Source organism: Petaurus breviceps, unplaced genomic scaffold, assembly GCF_028583685.1.
Source record: "Petaurus breviceps papuanus isolate PSGF00001 unplaced genomic scaffold, PetGlider_PUasm1.0 90925, whole genome shotgun sequence".
NCBI classification, from domain to species: Eukaryota; Metazoa; Chordata; class Mammalia; order Diprotodontia; family Petauridae; genus Petaurus; species Petaurus breviceps.
The window spans coordinates 24,624,589-24,648,417 of NW_027187380.1; the positions used below are offsets into that span (position 1 = coordinate 24,624,589).

At 34.9% G+C, this 23,829-nt stretch overlaps 1 protein-coding gene across 11 annotated transcripts in view; it reads right to left on the minus strand.

Annotated features, from left to right (window-relative positions):
- Positions 1-23,829, minus strand: part of CEP112 (centrosomal protein 112) — a 555,671-nt gene that overhangs the window by 494,737 nt on the left and 37,105 nt on the right. For 8 of the 11 annotated variants that reach the window (XM_069076587.1, XM_069076592.1, XM_069076591.1 and 5 more), the window contains 2 exons: positions 1,771-1,867; positions 427-504 (listed from right to left, as the gene is read on the minus strand). In XM_069076587.1, the coding sequence (XP_068932688.1) occupies positions 427-504; positions 1,771-1,867 (175 nt within the window). Of the gene's footprint in view, positions 1-426; positions 505-1,770; positions 1,868-23,829 lie in introns of those variants that run through there. The other 3 variants (XM_069076590.1, XM_069076589.1, XM_069076597.1) reach the window with 2 other exon arrangements.

Below are 23,829 nucleotides of genomic sequence, written 5' to 3' on the forward strand. Positions count from 1 at the left end.
ATAGGCAGTCTTTACTGTTATTTAAAATTTTCATCTGTGCCTGTCTCTCTAATACAACAATAAACTTCCTAAAGGCAATGGCAATGCCCATGCTTTTTACTTCTGAAAAACAGCACTCAGAGCTAAGAACAATAACTCATATTCATATAGTGCCTTAAGTTTTGCAAAGTGCTTTGCTCACAACAATGCTGCAAAGCAGGTAGTAAAAGAAGTGTTTTCTCCATTACAAACAGAGAAACTAAAGTTATAAGAGTTTAAATAATGCACCTGTGGTCCCACAGCTGGGAAGTGTAGTAAGCACCTGGTTCTAAATAAATATTTATTATATATGAGTAACTTTGGAAATGGATTCTATTCAACATGTTGTCGTACCAAAAATAAAATTGTAAAATTAAAAATAAAATGAAATCATAAAATTTCTTTTACCCCAAGGTTCCAACTATTAAGACGAGCTTCAAGTTCACTGTCATCCATAGATATGGAAGGTTTTTTGACATAATCTTTCTGAAATATAAACATTTCAAATAAAAAGATTAGGACAAAGCAATGAAATCAAAGACAATTTCATGGGTCTTATGCTTTTTTTTATGTGAGACTATCTTGGCATTGAGGATGTTTCTGATAAAGGTCAAAAACAGAGATTATGATCACTTAGGGCTATGACATAACACATTTCACATTAACATAACTAATGATTTAAATTTAGTATTAAAATTAATCAGACTGTTTTCTTTCATTTCTTTTAACTGTACATCATAGCAATTTTTAAAAAAAACAATGCTTATAGAAAGATGATTCTGTCTCATTACATTTGTTGAAAAGGAAGTTTTGTGTTAGTATCCAATAATATCTTTATCCTGATATGTATCCTTATCTTGGTATTAGGAATATATGCAAAAATGAGTTTTAAAACATTAAATTACCTCTAAATTCCCTCCCTAACTCTATGATTATATGACTACTACCACTATGGTAGCTCTTTCCTTCTTTTATAAATAAAAACTCCACTATATCAAACATTTACCAACCCAAGAAAAACTGGCCAACTGAATATACACAAATAGTCTACTATATAGTGGAACTCAGGAAAATCTTCTCATGTATATGTAATTATTACCAGTGCTATTTTTTTAATTCAAAATTAACTCCAATAGAAATCAAACCTATAATCCCAGCTGCATTAGCATCATTCTCTAAAGAATTAAACTATATTTAACTAACTAAATGCAAAAAAAAACCCAAAAAATGATACTTAAATAGCAATTTAAGATTTGCAAAAATTTCACAAATATTGTCTCATTAGATCCTTTCAGGGGACATATAGTTCATTCCATAAAAATGCCTGCTCTTAATCTACCTCAAAATTTTCCTTAGTGTATTAATTAAACTTAATCCCTCTTTTTGATTTTAAGACTATTATATCTGTTTGGATAATGCTGCACATATGATGTTGTGAACAGAGATCTATCAGTTTATTGATAATGATAATGCATATGGAGCTGAAAAAGTTCTAAGAAGCAATCTAGCCCAACCTCCTCATTTTATAGTTGAGGTAACTTAGGCTCAAGGTAACAAAGATAGGTAAGTGAAAATGGTAAAATTTGAATTCAGGTCCTCTGACTCCAAATACACTAAGCTGTACTAGACTGGTCTTACTCATTACTTGAATGCAACCCTTTAAAATTCCATGGAACATGGAATGAAAACTTGGGGAATTTTTAAATTCAGTTTTTAAATACAAGAAATAATAATAATGAAATTTGATCTTACAGAAATCTGTGTAGCAAGATTCTCTTCCTCTGATCTGTGTATTGGACTCACAGAATGTGATCTCATTCGCAGCTGCCCAGAATATCGTTGTTTACTGCTAGACCACAAAATAATAACAATCAGTATTTGAGGAATTCAATTAATTTGGTCTAACCTATACAAAGCTTCTTGCATTGGAATATGGAATTTATATGGATGATGGTTGATATGGAATTAGTACAATTTTATAAATGATGTACCTATAGCAAATGGAAAAGAAAAATAATATCAATGCATATCACTTAAAATTTGCTTCATTTATCCAATATATATAGTTAAGTATCCCGGAAAGAATATCCACATCCTAAATCCAGCCACTACTTGTATGTCATATTTTTCATGGTATTTTAACAGGTTTGTTTCAATATCTATAAATAGGTTATATATCTAAGTGCAAAATAATAAGTATATTTGAAATGTCCTCGTGTTAAATAAGAGAGAAGAAAAGAGACAAATATTCTAAGGAGAGAATGAACTAGACACACCTCCATAGGTTTCATCACTTGAAAAAGATAATATAATAACAATTCATATTTATATAACACTTGAAGGATCATAGTACTTTCCTCATAATCATGTGATAATGGATGACAAGCATTATCATCACCATTTCACAAATAAACAGACTCAGAGAACAATGAAATCACATAGCTATTGAGTTTCTGAACAATATTCAAACTCAGATGCCAAAAATCCAAGTCTGATACCTTTACTATTGCTCCTATTCACATTCTGTGTCAGCAGGTAAACTGTAAGATATACCAAGCAATGCCATATCCACATGCTTTAGTCTCTGTCAGTTACTCAGAAGGCATGTCAGAAACATCTTCCAAATACTTCAATTAAAATTTAAGCCTCACTAATTCAGCTAAAAGTTGATAAGCTTAGCTTCTGGGAAGCTTATTTAGTCTTTCAAATAGCTATGTCTCAGATACAGTATGTAAAATCTTACTTGAAGTCTATTTTAAATACTTTTGTATTTAAAACTATTTAAGCTGAGCTTTCATAAAATTGTGAAATATCTCATTTCTCAACAAGTAAAGCATTATTTTGTTTGGTCTAGACCTATCGATTCATCTCAGTAGGGAGGGAGATCTTAGTGAGAGGTAACCTCCTTCCTTTTATCCCGCAATCAAAGCAGTTAAGCAGTTAGGGAACTGTTCTTCAACTTACAATTATAGATAGCTCACTGAGGCACTCAGGGGTTAAGAGAATAAATGAAAGTCAGATAGCAAGTTCTGATTCTGAGGTCAGATCTCTAATATTTCAGTATAAGATATATGAAATTAAAATTAACCATCTTATAGTCATTGAAAATATTTAATATTTAACCTAGTGGTACCTTCCCTACAGACTTCGAACATGCTCAAGTCTTTCAATTCTTAAAAAAATAACCTCCCATCCCATTAAACTATCATATATCCCTCCTTCTCTGTGAGCCAGATTCCTAGAGAAAGCTGTCTATACCCATTGCTTCTACTTTCTCTCCTCTTTCTCACTCGACCTTTTTGCAAACTGGCTTCTGACCCCACAACTTAACTGAAACTGCTCTTTCTAAAGTTACCATACATTGCCAAATCTGATGGTCTTTTCTCAGATTTGGTTTTTCCGCTGTATTTGACATTGATGGCCATCCTCTCCTCCAAGATATTCTCACCTCTGGTTTTGGTAACATGCTCTAGCTTGATTTTCCTCCTATCTGAATGCCCCTTCTCAGTTTCTTTCCCTACCTCATAATCTACAAGACTTTGTCCTGAGGCTTCTTTTCTAATTTTTCTAAACTCTTTCTCAATGACCTCATCAGTTCTCATGAGTTTAAGTAGCCTATCTATGCAGACGATCAGAGATCTATCCATCTGGCCCTAGTTTCCTCCCTGAGCTTGAGTCCCACAACACCAAATGTCTACTAAACATTTCAGACTGGATATCCCTGAGACATATCAAATTCAATGAATCCAAAATTCTCTCAAAACACATATCTCTTCCAAACTTCCATATTTTTGTCAAATGCAAAACCATTATTCAAACACCCTAGGTTAATAACCCCAGCATTATCCTTAACTCCATACTTTCTCAATCCCATATATTGTCATTCACTCAGCTAATGAGCATTTATTAAATGCTTATCATGCTACGTGCTAGGCAAATAAAGAAGAGCAAAAACAGTTCCTGCCCTCAAATAACAGACATTGCAATGGAGTAGAAAACATAGAAATAAGTACATACAAGTATGTATGTGTGTATATGTATATATATGCATATGCATGTATGTGTGTGTATTTGTAGGTAAATTTGTTTATACATATATACATACATATGTGTATAGAAAGTAGGTGGAATATAATTCAGAAGGGAAATGTACTAGCAGCTAGGAGGACAAAGAAAGGCCTCAAGCTGAAGGCGTGACCTGAGCTGAGTTTTGAATGAAACCTAGGAAACTAAGAGGTGAAGGTAAGGGGGAAAAGCATTTCAGGCACTGGGGAGAGAGAGGGAGTAGTCAAAAAAAAGTAAAGTAAAAAAGATAGGAAATGGAGTATGATGTTTAAAGAACTGCAATTAAGCCAGTGAGCAGAAGGAAAATATAAGAATATTAGAAAGATAAGGAAAGGCCAGGTAAAGAATAGCTATAAGGGGCGGCCAGGTAGCACAGAGAGTAAGAGCACCGGATCCAGTGTCGGGATGACCTGGGGATTGAATCCTGGCTCAGACACTTAGCACCCACCCAGAAACACCTGGCCATGTAACCTTGAGCAAGTTACTTAACCTCAATTGCTTTTTTAAAAAAAAAGTAGCTATAAATGTCAAACACAGGACTTTTTTTTTTAACCTGGAGGTAAGAGGGAATCCCTGGAGCTCATTAAGCAAGGATGTGGTATGGTCATAATTAAACTAGAAAAATCACCTTGGCAGCTATGTTGGGAAGGAGAGGTGAGGGACAAAGGAAGAAATGTAGGCTGTGTAAAAATAAAATCTATCAATTTAAAAATCTATATTTTTAAAAGAGTGTTGGCAACTTTGATGAAGGCAGTTTCAACTGACTGATCAGGTCAGAAGTCAGAATACAGAAGGTTTACAGAAGAGAATGAGATGGAAGGAAGTGGAGGCACCTAGTGTATATGGTTTTCTCAGGGAGTTAAGTCATGAAGGGGAGAAGAGGTAAAGAATGATAGCTAGCAAAACCGGTAAGATCAACTGAATTTTTTAAGGATGGGGAGACATGAGGACATTCAGAGTGAATAGAGTGCTGGGCCTGGAATCAGAAAGACCTGGGTTCAGATTTCCTCTCAGACACCAGCTGTCTGACCCTAGGCAAGTCATTTAATCACTGTCTGCCTCAGTTTTCTAAGACAATGATAATAATAATGCCTACCTCCCAGGGTTGCTGTAAGGATAAAACAAGATATTTGTAAAACACTAAGCACAATATCTGACACACAGTAGACACTTAATTTGCTGGAGGAGTACAGAGGAAATGAGATGAGAGGGATCGGACTTTAAAAGGGCACTTCACCTGAATCAAGGGCAAAAGAAGAGATAGTGAAGATGTCTAAATAATGCAAAATGAGTAAGGAGTGGACAGAGAAAGAGCTCTTGGCAAATAGCCTCAATTTTTTGGTGAAGTATAAGACACTCCGGAGGTGCTTGCAGTGATATTTCAGACAGGTAGCACATATCAGGTAAAGGACTGTACTGTTTTTAGGGCAACCTAAGCCTGGGTTTACAGCTGCCTCTTCTGTATTTGTTCTTTCCTGAATAAGTTAACCAAACTTAGTGACTGCAAGATAGATGTGTTCTGTCTTAGAAGCAACCTTTTGAGTTAGAGAGATTTGAAGATCCTGGGTCCTCAGTTCAAAGTGATAGGTATCAGGTGGGATGTTTGTGCAGAGAGGATACCACTTCCAGGAAAGTAGCTCAAACCCAGCCTACCTTGCCAGAAGATCTGGAAAGAACTATTTGGACAGTGAAGTGCCAAGGTGAAATATAAAGTGCTTATTTAGAAATCACACAAACTAGGTAGGTGTTTTAAGCATCAATCTCATAAGAAAGTATAACAGTAGTTATAAGTTACTATGTCTTTGTTTTATGCCTTTCTTTTAATGTAAGCTTGCGTGAGTCTTTTGTGTTAAGAATTTCATTTGTGTGTAAGAAATACCTCTCTCATTATTTCCATTGTACACTGAGTACCTTCCTCCTCTCAACCTTAGAAGAGACCCTAGATAAGAGCTTAAATCTAGCTTTAAGCTTTAGGGGCAATTTGGGGGTAGGGGGTTAGGGTGGGAGAAAAACTAGTCAAATAACACAAAGAGTCTGATGCTTCTTTGAGTTGGTCAGGTTCCTCCAAGGACTGAATCTGACCCAGTTACCTTGTATGATCCAGGGCAGATGAGTACTTAGTAAAAGGAAGAGGGAATAGCACTCCACTCCCTTGGGCCTAGGATTAGGTTAGATAGCTAGATATCTAGACAGACAGACAAATAGATCTAGATATGTACATATATATATATATATATATACATACACACACACATACACACACATGCACACACACACATTTACAGACAGATATATTGTTAGTCCTAAAAGAGTGTAAGCTCCTTTAGAACAAGGATCGTTTAATTCTTTGTATGTGTGCCCCAGCTCCTGTTACAGCATCTGGCATGAGACATCGTTTCTCAATGCCTTATAATCTGGGCTCCTAAAACTTAAACTTCTGAAATACTCAACTGAAATTGTTCCTACTTTAATTCTCTGAAGCTTCTGACATTTCTGAGCACTTCTTTCCTCCTAGACATTCTCTTTCCTTAAACTCCACGTTATTGGTCTTTCTTGTGAAAGACTCAAAATTCAGTGGGGAAAGTGCTGGATTGCAAGTCAAAGTATCTGAGTTCAATTCCTGATTCCATCACTGACTTCCATGTGATCTGTTTCCTTATCTGGAAATTGAAAGGGTTGGACTAGATGACCTTAAAAATCCTTTCCAAATCTAAGTCTATGATCTTATGTTCATCCTACTTTTTAGATCATTTCCTCATAGTCCTCACAGCTGAGATTTTTATCCTTTCCACTAAGTATGGGCATCTCCCCAAGACTTTTCTCATCTCTCAGCTCTTTTCTCTATATATCCTCTCTTGATGATCTTATCAGCTCCATAGATTTAATTATCATCTCTATTTGGATGACTTCCAAATCTACACATCTACCTCTAATATCTCTCCAAGAATTCCAATCCTGTATTGCCAACTGCCTGTTGCCCTCTCAAATTCAACATGTCCAGAATGACCTATACCTCTTACAAATTCCGATTTTTGCTGAGGAATGTTCTTTGAACTGAATTGAAAAAATATTTTACAAATACAAAATCAGAAAATATCACAATAATAATATATGTACTAAATAAGCTTTCCATAAAATAGTGCAAACATTATATGGGCATACCAATCCAATTCAAGTATAATTTTAGGTAAGACTAACTTGCAGAGGTCAGTTATTTTTGTAGCAACAATGTTATAAATGGAAAAAAAATAACTGCACAGTCAAAATTTGGACTATAAAAACTTAAAATAAGTCTTTGCAATGTCAAAGAAGAACTAGAGAATTTTTTTCTAAACCAAGGGTTATTTTTATTTGAAATCCGCAAAATTAATTAATTAATTGAGATTCTTACATTCTATTAACTGAATTTCAATATAGTTTCTTTTGTAATCCTATGAATTTTCTTTTATCTGTTTAAAAATATTTTTCCAAAAAAGGGCCCTTAGGTTTCACCAGACTCCCAAGAAAGCTCATCACACACACACACACACACACACACACACACACACACACATACACCAAAACCCCTATTCTAGATGGCACATTGAATGGGGTGACAGCTGGTACAAGGATAACAGACAGAGATAAATAAGGCTTTCTGTGTTTGCAGACTGAGCAAGGGAATACAGTGACTTCCTAGAAAAGAGATAGGAAAAGTTGCTAATTCTTTCCTCCTTAAAAACCTTCCTTAGAAATCCTACTTTAAGATATAACTAGAGATGAAGACCATCAAATGAATTTTAGGTGTTCTTTTTTTTTTTTAATTTTTTTCTTAAAAGACAAAAAAAAATAAGCCATAGTGGGGAAAGGTACAATTCACTTACCCTGAAGAGAAGGAAAGAAAGTTGAAGATTCTTATTATAACTCAGGGAAGGGGAAAGACAAAAAAAAAAAAAACAACTGCAATTTCAAATACTCAAAGCCCTCTTCTTAGAGAGACTGTGACTTTAAATTTGCAGAGACTAAGCTAAAAAATTTTCATCTCAAGATTGTATTTTCTTTTCATGCAACTGTAAGCTGTCTCTCTGATGTGACTGTAGCCACTACTAACAAAGACATCTCTAGCTCTTATCAGTGAATTCTTTGTAAAAATGCTTACATGATATAAGATACAAGGAAGGAGCTGACACTGATGAATGGCAATAAAGCCAAGGACCAGTCAAAGTATTTTACAGAGTAGAACTTCTAATTTTAGGGTTGAATTTGGTTTTAAAATTATGTATTGCAAAATTATGATAACAACTTTATATGGGAGAATATTTATACTGTTACTAGTATTTTCCATACTCTCCCTTAAAATTATTTCCTATTTACTTACCTGTGTACATGGTAAATAAATCTCCCTCTCTCTAAGTAGTGCATACATACACTCCTAGAGGAAAAGGACTATTTTATTTTTGTATTTTCATTCCATGGCACCTAACATTTCTCTTGCCTAGAGGACTGAGAGCTTAAGTGACTTCTGTAGAATCTATCTAAAATTATGAGATGCAGAGAGGCCAGTCAATAAACATTTATTAAGCACCTACTGTGTGCCAGTCACTGAGATAAGTGCTAGGCAAACAAAAAAAAAAGGTAAAAATCTCTGACCTCAAGGAGCTCACAGTCTGGTAGGGGAGACAACATGCAAATAACTATGTACAAATAAATCATGTATACAATAAACTGGAAATAATCAACAGAAGGAAGGCACTAGAATTAAAAGGATCAGGAACGACTTTTATGAAAGTGAGACTATAACTAGGATTTGAAGGGAAACCCGGAATCCAGGAAACAAATGAAGGGGGGAGAGCATTCCAGGCATGGGAACTGTCAGTGAAAATGCCTGGAAACTATGAGATTGAGTATCTTGTTCAAGGAATAACAAAAAAGGCCAGTGTCACCAGATCCCAGAATACATGGAGAAATGTATATGTAATATATAAGAAGACTGAGAAGAGGAGAGACCAGATTATAAAGGGCTTTGAAAACAAGACAGGAATTTGTATGTGATCCCTGAGGTGATAGAGAGCCACTGGAATTTACCTAGTAAGGGGGTAACAAGGTCATATCTGCACTATAGGAAGATCACCGAATGCTGAGTTTATGATGGACTGGAATGGAGAGAACTTCGAGGTAGGAAAACCAACCAGCAAGTAATTGCAATAATCAAGCTGTAAAGTGATAAGGGTCTATACCAGGATGGTGGCAAATACTGGCAGGACTTGGCAACAGATAGGATATTATGAATGAGAGAATGAGGAGTAGGGAATGATGCCCAGGAGCGAGCCTTGGCAAATAGGATGGGGAGTGGCGGAAGAGGGGATAATCACCTAAGAAGTACCAGGAACTGTGCTAAACGTTTTTACGAATACCTCCTTTGAGGAAGGTGGTACCATCAACAGTAATAGGGAAGTTTGGAAAGACAGAGAGGTAGGGGGTGGGGGCATAAAAATAATGAGTTCAGTTCTGAACATGTTGAGTTTAAGATGTCCATGGGACATCCAGTTCAAGATGTTGCTGTCCAATTGGAAGTTGGACACAGAGAGGTTTGGAAAGAATGATCAATATGGAGATATTAGCTGAATCCATGGGAACTGATGAGATTACCACATAAAACAGTATAATAGGAGAAGAGATGAGAAGAAGGCCCAGGACAGAGCCCTGTGGGGGTTAGCAGGTGTGACCTGGATGAAGATCCAGCAAAAGAGAATAAGAAGGAATAGAACGAAGAGCAAGGAGAGAGAGGAGTGGAACCGAGAGGAAAAGAGAGACCATAAAGGAGAAGGGTGATCAAAGGCTGCAGAAAGGTGAAGAAGGATGAGGACTGAGAAAAGACTCATTAGGTTTGGCAGCTAAGAGATTGTTATTAACTCTGGACAGAGTAAACCTGTACTAGTAAAGGACTTTCCTCCCTGGGAGCTCCCAACAATAAAATGCTAAATCCAGTCCCTAATCCTATACATTATCACCATCTTCTGGCCATGGTATTAAACTGCAAATACTAAATAGTATTCTAAGATGGATTAAAATGTTACAGCCTTTTTTTTTTTACTATGTTCTCAAAAACTGAGATTCAAAAAATTTTGAAAAGACATGGTCTTTGCCCTCACAGAGCTGAAGAAGAGTAGATTGTATTTTTCCATGAAAGCAATGTCATTGATGGGTAGTTATGCTCCTGGTAAAGAAGTTGCCTTCAGATATAACCAAAATGTTATAAAAGCAAAGATTTGACAACCACAAGTATCCACAATAATCTAAATTGTAAAATTCTGGTACAATTCTTATAAAATGGGTATAAGTATTAATTATACAATGACTTTTCTGTTTTCCAGTCCTTATCTCTGGGTTTCATCAATGTATGTAATTCCAAAAGTGGTAACTAACTATAATCCATGGTCTGAGAAATTTGTCTGCAACACTGATTTAGTAATTTGCCCACAGTCATACAGTATATCTGACAGTCCCAACTTGAACCTAGGTCTTCCTGATTCTATCTACAATGTCATGCCACATCTCTATAGTATATATACAATACACAAGAAAAATAAATGTTAAGTACTATAAATTTGGTCTAACCAACATCTTATACCATATACCAAAATAAGGTCAAAATGGATACATGATTTAGACATAAAAGGTGATGCCATAAACAAACCAGGAGATAGAGGAATAGGTTTACCTGTCAAATCTATGAGAAGGGAAGAATTTATGACCAAACAAGAGACAAAAGAATATTAAGAGACATAAAATGGATATTTTTGATTATGCTAAATTTTAAAAAGTTTTATGCACATAAAAACCAAAGGAGGGGTGGCCAGGTGGCGCAGTGAGTAAGAGCACCAGCCCCGGCATCAGGAGACCCGGGATCGGTTCCAGCCTCAGGTACTTGGCACCCACCAAAATAACTGGCCGTGTAACCTTGAGCAGGTTACTTAACCCCGATTGCTTAAAACATTAAAAAATAAATAAATAAATAAAAACCAAAGGAGCCAAGATTAGAAGAGAAGCAAAAAAGTGGGGAGGAAATTTTATAGCAAGTATCTCTGATAAAGGTCTCATTTCTGAAATATATAGAGAACTGAGCCAAATTTATAAGAATACAAGTCATGACCCAGTTGATAAATGGTCAAATGCAGTTTTCACAAGAAGAAATCAAAGCTATCTATAGTCATATGAAAAAAAATATTCTAAATCACTATTAATTGGAGAAATGCATATTAAAACAATTTTGAGGTACCACTTCACATCTATCAGGCTACTATTACAGAAAAGAAAAATGATAAATATTGAAGGGGATGTGGAAAAACTGGAACACTAATGCACTACTGTTGGATTTGTGAACTTATCCAACCATTCTGGAGAGCAATTTGGAAATATGCCCACAGGGCAACCAAACTGTACATACCCTTTGATCCAGCAAAACCACTACTACATCTATATCCCAAAGAGATTTAAAAAGGGGGGGGGGGAATCTAGTTATACAAAAATATTTATAGCAGCTCTTTTTGTAGTGGCTAAGAATTGGAAAGGTGATGAGGTGATACCCATCAATCTAAGAATGGCTAAACAAGTTGTGGTATGTGATTGTAATAGTATTATTGTGCTATAAGAAATGATGAGCAGGATGATTTCAGAAAAACCTGAACTTAGATGAACTGATGCAAAATTAAGTGAAAAGGAGCAGAATACTGTACACAGCAACAGCAATATTTTATGATGATCAACTGTGAATAACTTAGCTATTCTCAGCAAAATAATGATCAAGACAATTCAAAAGAACTCATGATGAAAAATGCCATACACCTCCAGAGAATTAATTGATCTGAATTCAGATCGAAGCATAAGATTTTTCAAGTTTTTTGGTCATTTGGTTTGGGGGTTTGTTTGGGGTTTTATTTGGGGTTTTGGGGGGAAGTTTGTGTCTTCTTTCACAACATGACTAACACAGGAATGTTTTGCATGATTGCACATGTATAACATATCAAATTACTTAGTGTCTCAAGAAGGAGGGAGGAGAGGGAAAGAATTTAGAACTCCAAAACTTTAAAAATGAATGCTAAAATTGTTTTTACATGTAATTAGGAAAAAAATAAACTATTATTCAAAAAATAGATTTGGTCTAAAATTAACATGCTACTCTAATACTTTAACAAATCTATGATTTCATCTATGGGAATACTCAATGCAAATCACAATCCATCGGTGCCTTGGTAGATAGTCTTTGTGAACTATTGTGGTAGAAAAAAAATTTGGCATAGTAAATACAGCTTTTGACTTGGATAAAGGAGTTCTGAGTTCAAATCCTACCTCAGACACTAGTTGTACAACTCTGAACAAGACACTTAAACTTCACTCAGTCTCAGTTTTCTTATCTGTAAAATGGGAATAATAACAACTACCTCATAGGGTGCTAAGAACAAAAGAGATAATTGTATAAAATTGAAATCCAAAAGTATTACATAGATGTTAGCTATTATTATTTTGGTCATCTGAAGACTAATTTAGCTCGATTGGTCTTTGGATGATAGGGATCCAACCATGCCATCTTAATAAACTTGCTAGAATTTCATCTTGCACTTTGCTGCTCTAATCTTCAAAGACTAAAGCCACACCTAGGATATAGCGAAACATGGAAAGTTTACTTTTGTCAAGAATACAGCCTACAATAAACATTAATTAATTTAATTAACAATTTTACATGCCTCCCAGAATGCATAGGGCTTAGGGGAAATGATTTGGATGACTCAGGTCTCTTAAAAAAAAGAATAGAAAGAAAGGGGGGTGGGGGGGGGCTGTCCAAGGAAACTAATAGCATTTATCCCTTTGATGAATTTCTTTGGAATAAGTACAATGGTCTATTATTTTGTTGATAATGATATTACTCCCCCCTGAACAGCATTTTCAAAAGAATGGGCTGATAAAGTATTGCCTTCTTTGTTCTCTTCAGTTTATTCAAAGGTAAAATGGAACAACTGAAACTAAAGCACTATCACAGAAACAGAAAGTGCAGTTAAGCCTCATGTTTCCTTCCCCTTCTCTCTGTTCACAAAGACAACCCCTAGTTCAGGTCCTGTCATCTGGACTATTGCAATAACCTAACTGGTCTGCCTCATATTTTAACTCTACCACCCATACTCTGAACAGCTGCTGGTGATTTTCCTAAAGTTCATGTCTGATCCCGTCACTCACAAATAGGAGCAAACACCCTTTTTTGGTATATAAAACCCTTCACAACCTGGCCCCAATTGCTTTCCAATTTTATTATATGTTACTCTCCTTTACTCAATATCCAACCAAACTGGCTTCCTTACTGTTTCCCACATGTAATTTTCCATCTCTCTTCTCTGTATTCTCTTTCCTCCATGCCTAAAATGCATTCCCTGCTTCACCTCTGCCTCTTCAGGATCCCTTGTTTCCTTCAAAACTCAACTCAACCACCACCTTCTACATGAAAACTTTGTTGCCTCCCAACTACCAGTGTTTATTTTATTTATATTTATTTTTATTTACCAAATCACTTCATGTTTATTTTGTATATTTTTACACATATTAATATATGTATGTCTCTCCTGACAGAATGCAAGCTTCTTGAAGGCAAAGACTGTATCATTTTTGTTTTTGTACTTCCAGTCCCAGCACAGTTCCTGAAATGTGCTTACTAAATGCTTACTGATTGTCATTCTTTTTTATTTTAATTAAATTTCTTTCAGTTAAATTTTCTCTCCCTCCCATCCAACCCCCATCATTGAAAAGAAAAAAAAAAGAAGAAAAATAAAACCCTTTGGACAAATACGTGTATGCAAGCAAAATAAAATTCCCAAATTAGCCATGTCCAAAAAACATATAGGTCTCAGTACTCCAAGGCACCTCTGTCAGAAAGTAGGTAGCCTATTTCATTATGAGGCCTCTGGAAAAATGGTTGGTCATTGTATTGATCTGAGTTCTTAAGTCTTTCAAAGTTGTTTGTTTTTACAATGTTATTATTGTGTAAGTTTTTCTTCTGCTTCTGTTCACTTTACTCTGCATCAGTCCATATGTCATCTCAACTTCAGAGAAATCATCACCTTTCATTTCTCACAGCACAATAGTGTTCCATAACAATCATATACCATAACTTCAGTACTGAATATCAATAGTGAAATCTATAATTACTCAAAAAAGATTGATTTTCCCATGTGAAAAGTCAACCAAAGTGGATAAATTCAACATGAGAAAACTTCCCAATGCTTTCAAAGAAACTTTGTTGTTCTCTCCTTCAAAATTCCACCTGTTTAAAAACCATTGTTCTCCGAGTGATGCTATAAAACATTATGAACTGGAAACAAGATCTCTCAGAAGAATCAAAATTGATCCAAAGGGAAATGGAAATATGAATGGAGGAAAGAGACAGGCTGAAGCATATTACCAAAGATAATGTCTGTAAAAGTAGTATAAAGGACATTATCAAGGATATTACTTTATCATCAAGATATACATGACCAGAAAAGTAGAAAAGTCATTTGGAATAAATAAGAGAACATAGATCGACTATATGTCTAGCAGTAAAGAGAAAGACATATATTATACTCAATGAATTTTCCATAGAAGGATTACAGAGACCATGAGTGAGAATCACAGAAGATAGTGAAACATATCTGTCACAGTGGAGGAAGAATTCACACCAGTGAGATCACAGATACATCTAAATAGATACATATTCACAGAAAGGGCCATAATTACAGTCTAGTCCAACCCATACCCAAAAGGAATCCCTATTATAACACACCTAAAAAATAGTTACTGAGTCTATGCTTGAAGTACTCAAAGGGGGGAAAGAAGAGAGAACCCACTACCTGTTGAGACCTCTAATTATAGGGAGTCTGGGATAGCTCTAATTATTAGAAAATTTTTCCTGACATCAAACCTAATTTGGCCTCTTTGCAACTTCTACCCATTATTCCTGATTCTGCCTTCTAGGGTCAAATATAATGAGTCTAATCCCTTCTCTACACTGACACCCTTTGAAGGCATTTAATCTCCTTTCTCCCCCACTCCCTCCTCCAGGCTAAACATGACCAATTCTTTCAACCAAACTTAATATAACATGGGCTCAAGGATCTTCAAAATTCATCTGAACACTCACCAGTTTATCAATGTCCTTCTTTAACTGTAATGCCCAGAACTTTCAATTTCTCCTCAGTTCTTTGCCAGGTCATCATCCCCTTTGCTGGTTATACTCTCCTCCCTTTTGTAACTTATCCCCTTAGTGAATCAATTCAATTTTTCACTGTCCTCTACACTCAAATCTCCTGTTCCCTTCTCCTATTGCCAATCATACCTTGACAAATCCCAACCTTAAATTATTTTCACTATCTGCCCCCCTATTTCTTCTTCATGTGCTACTAAAGAGAGCTAAAGAAAATCATGAAACCATGTTGAATCCACTATAAGCAAGTTACATAATCTCAATTGGGCCCTCGCAATGGCAAGGCAATCCTTTTATACTTTCCTAGTCAATTCATTATTACACTCACTACAGAAGCTATTCCAAACCTTTTAATCTTTAGTCACATGACCCATGTCATTCCTATCACCTGCCTTCTCAGCTGAGGACCTCATCTCATATTTCCCAAGAAAAACTGAGGTCATTAGCCAAGAGTTTTCTCATCTTCTCCCCATTTCCTCCTATCATTTAGATATCTTCCTCCACTATCTAAAATCCTTTCTTGGGTGAAAAGGTGACCCTTCTTCTTGTCAAAGGCAACCCTCTCATGTACCCCTGATCCCTACCATTCCCACTAGATATTATATGCAATTATAGATATCTCCTTCCCTTCTTAGCTAAACTCCTTGAGACAGTCATCTACAAAAGATACCTCCAATTCCTCTCATTTTGTTCTAAACTCTCTGCAATCCAGCTGCTGACTTCATCATTCAATTAAAAATATTCTCTTCAAAGTTGCCAAAGATTTCTTAATCTCACTGCTTTCACTCAAACCTAACCATTCTTCATCTACATGTAGGCTCTGATACTGTCAATCATCCTCTTCTCCTAGATATAAAACTCTCCTCTCTAAGTTTTCATTACAATCTCACCTGTTTGGTTCTTCCCTCTACTTATTTAATCACTTATTAATCTCTTATTTGCTGGATCATTATCCAGGTCAAACCTTCAAACTTTGGGTGTTCTCCAAGAGTATTTTCTAGGCCTTCTTTTCTTTTTTCTCTGTACTACTTTAGCAATCTCATGAGTTCAAATATCATCTCCTTGCAGATGATTCCCAAAACTATGTATCTAGCCCTAATTACTCTCTTGAGTTCCAGTCCTACATCACCAACTGCTTTTGGACATCTTAAAGTAGATGTTGTATAGGTATCTGAAAATAAGCATTTCCCCAAATAGTATTCATCATTATCCTTTCCCGCCAAACTTTGTCTCTTCTTCCTAACTTTTCCATTACTGTCAAGAGAACTACCAGCCTCCCAGTCACCTAGACTCATGACTTCAGTATCATTCTCTGCACTTGCTCTTGTCCTATATACTCACTCTCTTGTCAAATGCATATTTTCTTTTCTCTCTTCTCACATCTTTATACTCCCTTTCAGCACCTCACTGGTAAAGCCTGTACCACTGCAAATGTCTCCTAATTAATCTCCCTGCCTCAAACCTCATCCTACTCCATTCTATCTACCACTCAGCTAGGTGAATTTCCTAAAGGCTAGTCTAACTGTCACCCACCTACTCGATATCCCCCAGCAGCTTCATATTTCCTCAAGGATCAAATAGAAAAGCATCTGTTTGGCCTTTAAAACCCACCAGACTCCAATCTCCCATCTTCCCAATACCCTCCACAAACTCTGTGATCTAACATGACTGCAAGAGAGAGTGAGGCTGATGACTTTGTACAGCTCTCCCTCACTTAAATCCAAATCACAACAAAACTCAAGACATCACCCTCATGATGTCACTGGTCCTCTCTGAGAACAAAGGACACACAACAACAGTAATCTAACTACACTGGCCTATTTACTCTTCCTCAAATAGGACTTTCCAATTCCTGACACTGTAACTTTTCACTTGTTGTTCCCCATGATTTCCCTGAATTCCTTTAGGACTCAGTTCAAATTCCACCTTCTAAAGGAGATCTTTCCCAGGCAACAACACTGCCAGTACCTTCCTTCTTAAATTATTTTCCACTTAAACTGTATATTTTGCATAAATATCTAGGTTATTTTTATTTGCATGCTGTCTCCATTAGAATGTGAGCTTTTTGAAGTCAAGGACCATATCTATGCCCCTTTTTAATTCCCAGTGTTTAACACAGTGACTGGCACATAGTAAATACTCAATAACTGCTTGCTGACTGAGTCAATTACATAGAATATGGCTGAATATTAGTTATTCATTTAATTATTGCAGGAACATCAAATTATTTTAGTGTCTTGAAAGAATTAGTAAGCTTGCTGGCATTTTAAGGTAACAAAAAAATGGTCAAAACAGAGTCCAGTAAATATCTTAGATTTATAGGATCATATATAGATTGAGAATTGGAAGGGATGTACAGCTCAGTTATTCAAACCCCCTCATTTTACAGATTAGGAAGCTGAGTCTCAGGAAGGCTAAAAAGACTTGTCAAATTTCATAGGTAACAAGTAGCCTAGATTATTATGGAAAGGTAACATAAAATATCTCACTGTGCATTACAACATGCAAAGATTTATGCACAAGAAAAAGTGATTAAAAGCAAAAATTAAGAACACTGATGAAATGAGCAGCTCAATTTGGAACACAGATCCAAAAATTTTTCTTTTAAAAAAAGTATCTTCAATACTGTAGATCTTAGACCAAATAACACAAAAAAGAAAAAAAGAGGCAATAAACCTGATGTGACATCTTTATTTTATGTACAATCATTTGTTTGGGAACAATCCAAAATTTTAAGTTAATATGGTGAAGGTTGGGGAAGAGAGAATATGGTAGCCTCAGAATACTTCCAAACAGAATTTGGATCCAGGCTCCATATTTTTCTTCATAAGAGGAATGAAGGTAAGACATACTTACCATCTCTATTGAATAAAAGAGTCCTTTAAAAAAGGCTTCAAAAGGACTATGCATCTTTAATAATATAAAAAGGCTAGGGCACAAACAGCATAATCTAAAATGCCATTAGAAATACTTCACATACAAAAAGGTCTAAGTAAAGCAGGATTTTATAAAGTGATCAAAAAAGAAACACGAAGGGGGAAAATCTTTTAAGATTAAAGAGGGTTTTCAAAGGACAAGTTGAAGTGGTTGTAAAATTTATGAGGCAGCATTAAACTTCGGTTCTAAGTAACACTAAATTATTCACTATAAAAACATACATGTGTCAAATAATATAAGCCTCTTAGACTTTTTTAAAAACAATTTCTTGCAGAGTTGATTGGAGGTGTTGGGTCAACATTAAAAGATACCAACTTTTTACCTGAGTCCATTATGACACAATATAAAAGAGGTAAATTTAGAAAAAGAATATTCCAACATAGCTATTTGTGAGACTATAGGACAAAAAAGCTATCATATCAGCATTATCAAGTTATAAAAAGGACATTGTTAGATTTAGCTAGAGAAGTTATTGTTTTCATCAAATGTGAGTTCCTTAAAATATGTTGCTTTTCTACCTTCACACCTGTTAGTACAGGATTAAAAATTATATAATTCAGAAAGCATATAGGCAAATGTACTCTAAAAGTTAATTGCCTAATTATTTGTTGGTAATTAATACATTTATGCTAATTACCATTAATGACTTGCCTTCTCACTTGGCCCACAAGTAAATTAAGCATGTTTTTCCTAAAATCTTTTGTTGATTTTTATTTTACTCATAATCTATCAGATATTGACCACTAACTAAAATAACTCCTGATATCTATTCCCAGATGTAGTGGAATAGAAAGAATACAGGATCTAGAATTGGAAGAGCTGAGTTCAAATATTTCCACTGCTACTTACTATGCGACCTTGAGCAAAACCATTTCCTTTTTTTCTGGACCTCATCTAAAGAGTTTGAACTGGGTGACCTCTAAGTAATCTTCCATAAAACTATGATTCTATATGAAAAGACTCTTCCATATAACAAAAATAAAATAAGCATTAATTAAGCTCTTTTGTGGTTCATTTCTAATTCTCTAAATTTATTTCATTTTTGTATGGATATCGCAGTGGTAGAAATTAGAGGCAACATGTCATAATGCATTGAAGGCTGGTCTTAGATTCAGAAAGCATATAATACATATTCACTGAGTATCCATGGAGCAAATATTTAACTTCTCAGAGCTCTAAACAAGTCTCTAAAACTCTACGTTTTAGAAGTTTTCAATCTGCACTGGTGGAAGATGTTTTTGCACAGGGAGGGCCCAACACTGATGAAGTCACAGTATTGGACCTCTTCCAAAGAATAGTAAACAAAAATTACACACTACTATTTAATCATATGCAGATGACTTAAGGAGTCTCCAGAATTCATAAATCAGTAAACACTATCAAATGCCTAAAGAATAACTAATAACTAGGCTACACATACAATTCTCAAAACCTGAGGAAAAACATTCTATTTCCTTTTATAAGACAGATAGAGGGCTAATATCTAACCCAGGGAAGGACAAAGCAAAGAAAGAGAACTATGAACCAACAGCACTAATGAATATTGATTCAAAAATATTAAATGAAAATCATAAATTGTTTAATAAGTATGCTTGCTACCCATATTAGACAATTCAAATGCCTTTAAATTTATGAAAAAAGCATACCATCCCCTCCAATTACCCTAAATGTAAATATTTTTCTAAATTTGTTCAATTTCTTTTTCTCCTAGAAGAAATTCATTTTGTTCATCTATTCAGTATAATCTCCAAATGCTGCCTGATTTTATCTTTTAATGCATATTTCATTCACTTAAAATTTTTTTCTATTATTTTGAATAGGAATATGGCTTAGATGTTAGATCTGATTAAATTGAGAACTCATTTCTCTACCAATTATAACACTTCAGTTTAATAGGCTTACAATCATTAATTATTACTAACTACAACTAAAACCACCAAAAACCTCAACAAGATTTTTTGCATTAAAGGCAATTCAATGGATAAGATATCAAAAAAGAGAAATTAAATGATCTATTCAAATGACAATAATTTTCTCTCTCATCCAAAGGGTTTTATTTAAAAAAAAAACATTAAGGCCTTCATCCTACCCCTATCCAGCTACTCATAGCCATCACTCCACTTCTTATTCAGGCAAATGAATGCTTAATAAGACAGCCAGACAAAATCATTTATTTCATTTGTATATCAGCTAGCACAGCTGCTTCAATTTCTTTACCATAGTTAATCTGACATATGTATAGAAGATATCTTGTTAGACAAAAACTTAAAGGTATCATTTTGCTCTACTGAATGAAATGTATTTTGGCTATTTTGTATAGTCAACTAATACTAAGCACAGTAGGACCTCATGTACTAAACAGCTTTTAATAAATTTCATGACTACAAAGATACGGGTCTGTTGCACAGTGTCATTTGAAAAATCTACCTGTTCTCATACTTTGATCAAATATTCCTTCAATACATGTGTACTTTAGTCTCATAAAATGCTGGCAATGATGGCAAATAAGTCAACAGTAATGAATGCAATGGAATACTCCTAAGTTATCTGACAGTTTCAGAGAAACCCAAGAAGATTTATATGAACTGATGAAAAGTGAAATAAGCAGAATCAGAATAATAATTTTTACTATACCAATATTGTAAAAATAAGCAATTCTTAAGGACTTAAGAATTCTGATCAATGTAATTATCAACCATGATTCCAGAGGACTAATGATGGAGAATGCCACCCACCTCATGACAGAAAATCAATAATATGCAAAAGACAAATATTTTTGGATATAAATTTGTTTAATTATGCTTATTTCTTACAAGGGTTTTGCTTTTCTTTATACTCTTTTGATGGAAAGGGAAATGCATAATAACTGTAAAACAAAAGCAATATTTAATTTTTTAAAAAGGTACCCCCCAAGCTGTCTATGGGCACCCTGTCTGCACTTCTGACTGGTGAGTCCCTGCCCCATGCAGGTACTATCTCCACTCTTCCTGCCTTGCTTTCCAATTTCCTTTTTTATTGTCTTCCCTCATAAGAGTGCAAGTTCCTTAAAGATAGGGACAGTCTTGTTTGCTTGTCTTGGTATTCTCATTGTCTTTACTATGCTCTAGTAAGCTATCAAAAATATAGCACCTCCAGCACAGCATTTTTCTGTATAAATGTGATCTAGTCTACCTACTATTCTCATTTTTATTTTCTTTGGTACCACTGCTACTTCTCATGTAGGACATGAGTACTATGAAGTATGAGTGTAAATACTTCAAATCTACTCTCAGTGACGGAAAAAATAAAAAGTTCATGGCATCATAGATTTAAAGTTAGGACCTGAGAGGTCATAGAGTCCAACCCCTTTATATCAATGAAGAAAGTGCAGTCCATAAAAATTAAGTGAGTTGAAAATTAAGAATTTAAATTTGGATCCTGCAGTATAACACTTTGTCTACTATATCATATTTTATGAAAAAAAATATTTATACATCTTTCCCACTTTTCATCTGTTTTCCTTTTAGAGTCATCCTGTAATATCCTCAGATGATTTTGCTTAGTTTCAGTACCTTGTTAATCATTCTGCAAATTCCCTTCATTCTTGCTGTTTTATGAAGAAAGAGTGCTCATAATCTTCCACTATTTTCCTTCATAAGATCTTATAAAAAAAAAACTTGATATTCTATAAGCATTGTTGTCTTTGTCTTTTCTCTTTCTCCTTAGTAAAGTAATCAAATATTTGCTGGCTGATGGTTTCCAGGTTGTTCTGATTTCACTGTTGAAGGCATTCATTTAAATCAGTTAAATTTCTTTAGGAAATCATGATAATCTGTTAGTGTCATTCTTTCATCCATTTCTAATTTAATCTACTTCAACAGATTGTTTAAAAGGGACAGATAGGAGTTACCTCAATAGCATATACATATACTATATTTTCTTCTCTTTTTTATTCTAGTTTGATACAGATTTTGATCTTTGTTCTAAATAATTGATGATCATAGTTAATTAAAAACGGTTCCCAGGGGCAGCTAGGTGGAGCAGTGAGTAAGAGCACCGGCCCTGGAGTCGGGAGGACCTGGGATCAGTTCTGGCCTCAGATAATTAACACCCACACAAAAAATACTGGCCATGTAACCGTGGGCAAGTTACTTAACCCCAATTGCTTTAAAAAAAAAAAAAGTTCCCACATCATTAAAAAAAATTGGCTCTTATCTGTTAAGTTATAGTCAGTTTTCATTTCCTATGTTATTTAGTGCTCATCACATTCATGCCTCCTAATTTTCCACAAAGTATTTATGATATCTAGAAATGAGATTTTTATATTATCTGGCCTCTCTCATTCATTCATGAATTATGTTTCCTAAAATATTCTTCACCATCCTTCCCATTATCCACCTTTGCATAGAAGCCACCAAATAAGAAAGTTTATGCTAATTTAATTAGAATCAGAAAATCTTGTCAACTTCTTTCTATGATACCTCTACTTCATAATTTCACTGCAACAGATTTTAGTGGTTAAACTGCAATTATTTTTATGATGGTCACAAATGCTTACCATGAGCACTGCAATAATCCAAGGCAAAGTGTTCCACAACATGATTGTTTTCATTGCCTTTGGATGCCTAATAAAACCAATTCTGCCAGATACTTCATTTGTCTCTACAAGGAGAACCCTGTGAGGCATCCTTTCATTTTGATTCAATTTCTCTCTCTTCTAGTTTCACTTGTAGTAAGTATGTAAAGAATATGATTCACTTCCTATAGGTCATTGGACAAGCATCAACACTGTTAAAGTGCCAAGACCTTCAAATTTGGAATCACACTTCATACTTAAATTTAAATCTAGCAATTAACCACATTGCCACTGATGAAAAGGATTTTCCACTCTGAAGCACAATGGATTTGCCACAGCATTTCTCCTATGACCTCTGAACAAGAAACAAGGTTTCCATCTGGCTCCTCATTACCAAAATGGCTATAGCTTTTGGCTGTTCTTCAGATGAGTGATCTGGATTATTCTCTCCTGCTTATAGAGGTCAGAATATGATAAATTATCAGAATAAGACTGTCTTGCTATCCCAGATAAGAACACTATATCCTATAAGTGACTATAAAGAACACCTTTCTCCAGCTGTCATATGATCCATGGACTTTTAGAATGAATGTATGACATTCTTTGGAATTGTTAAAATAGTTACAATTGTATGACAACAAATTCTGACAAAAAAAAATTAGTTCAGAACAAAATAGGAAAGTGTATATATGAGATTTTCTAAATGAAAAGAATTTGAAGAGAGTGAAAATGTGTATCAAAGTTTGAAATGTCTTCATTGTATGGAAGAGATACAAAACAGGGGGTCAAAGAAGAGGAATATTAAAGCACCTGACTTCAAGGTAAATTAGAATCAAGAGGCCTTAATATCATACTTGAAATAACTAGATCATTAAGCTAATAGGTAGAGAATCAAGTTCTTTATTATTTGCAACACCTTTCTCTGTAGCCCTGTAGTCCATGAGACTATGTCACTGATTTGTTATCATAGAGCATCACAAATGCATCTTTACCTTTCTGTTAGATAAACACTCTATTACAGTTGTAGCTACAATGCAAAGAGTGGTTT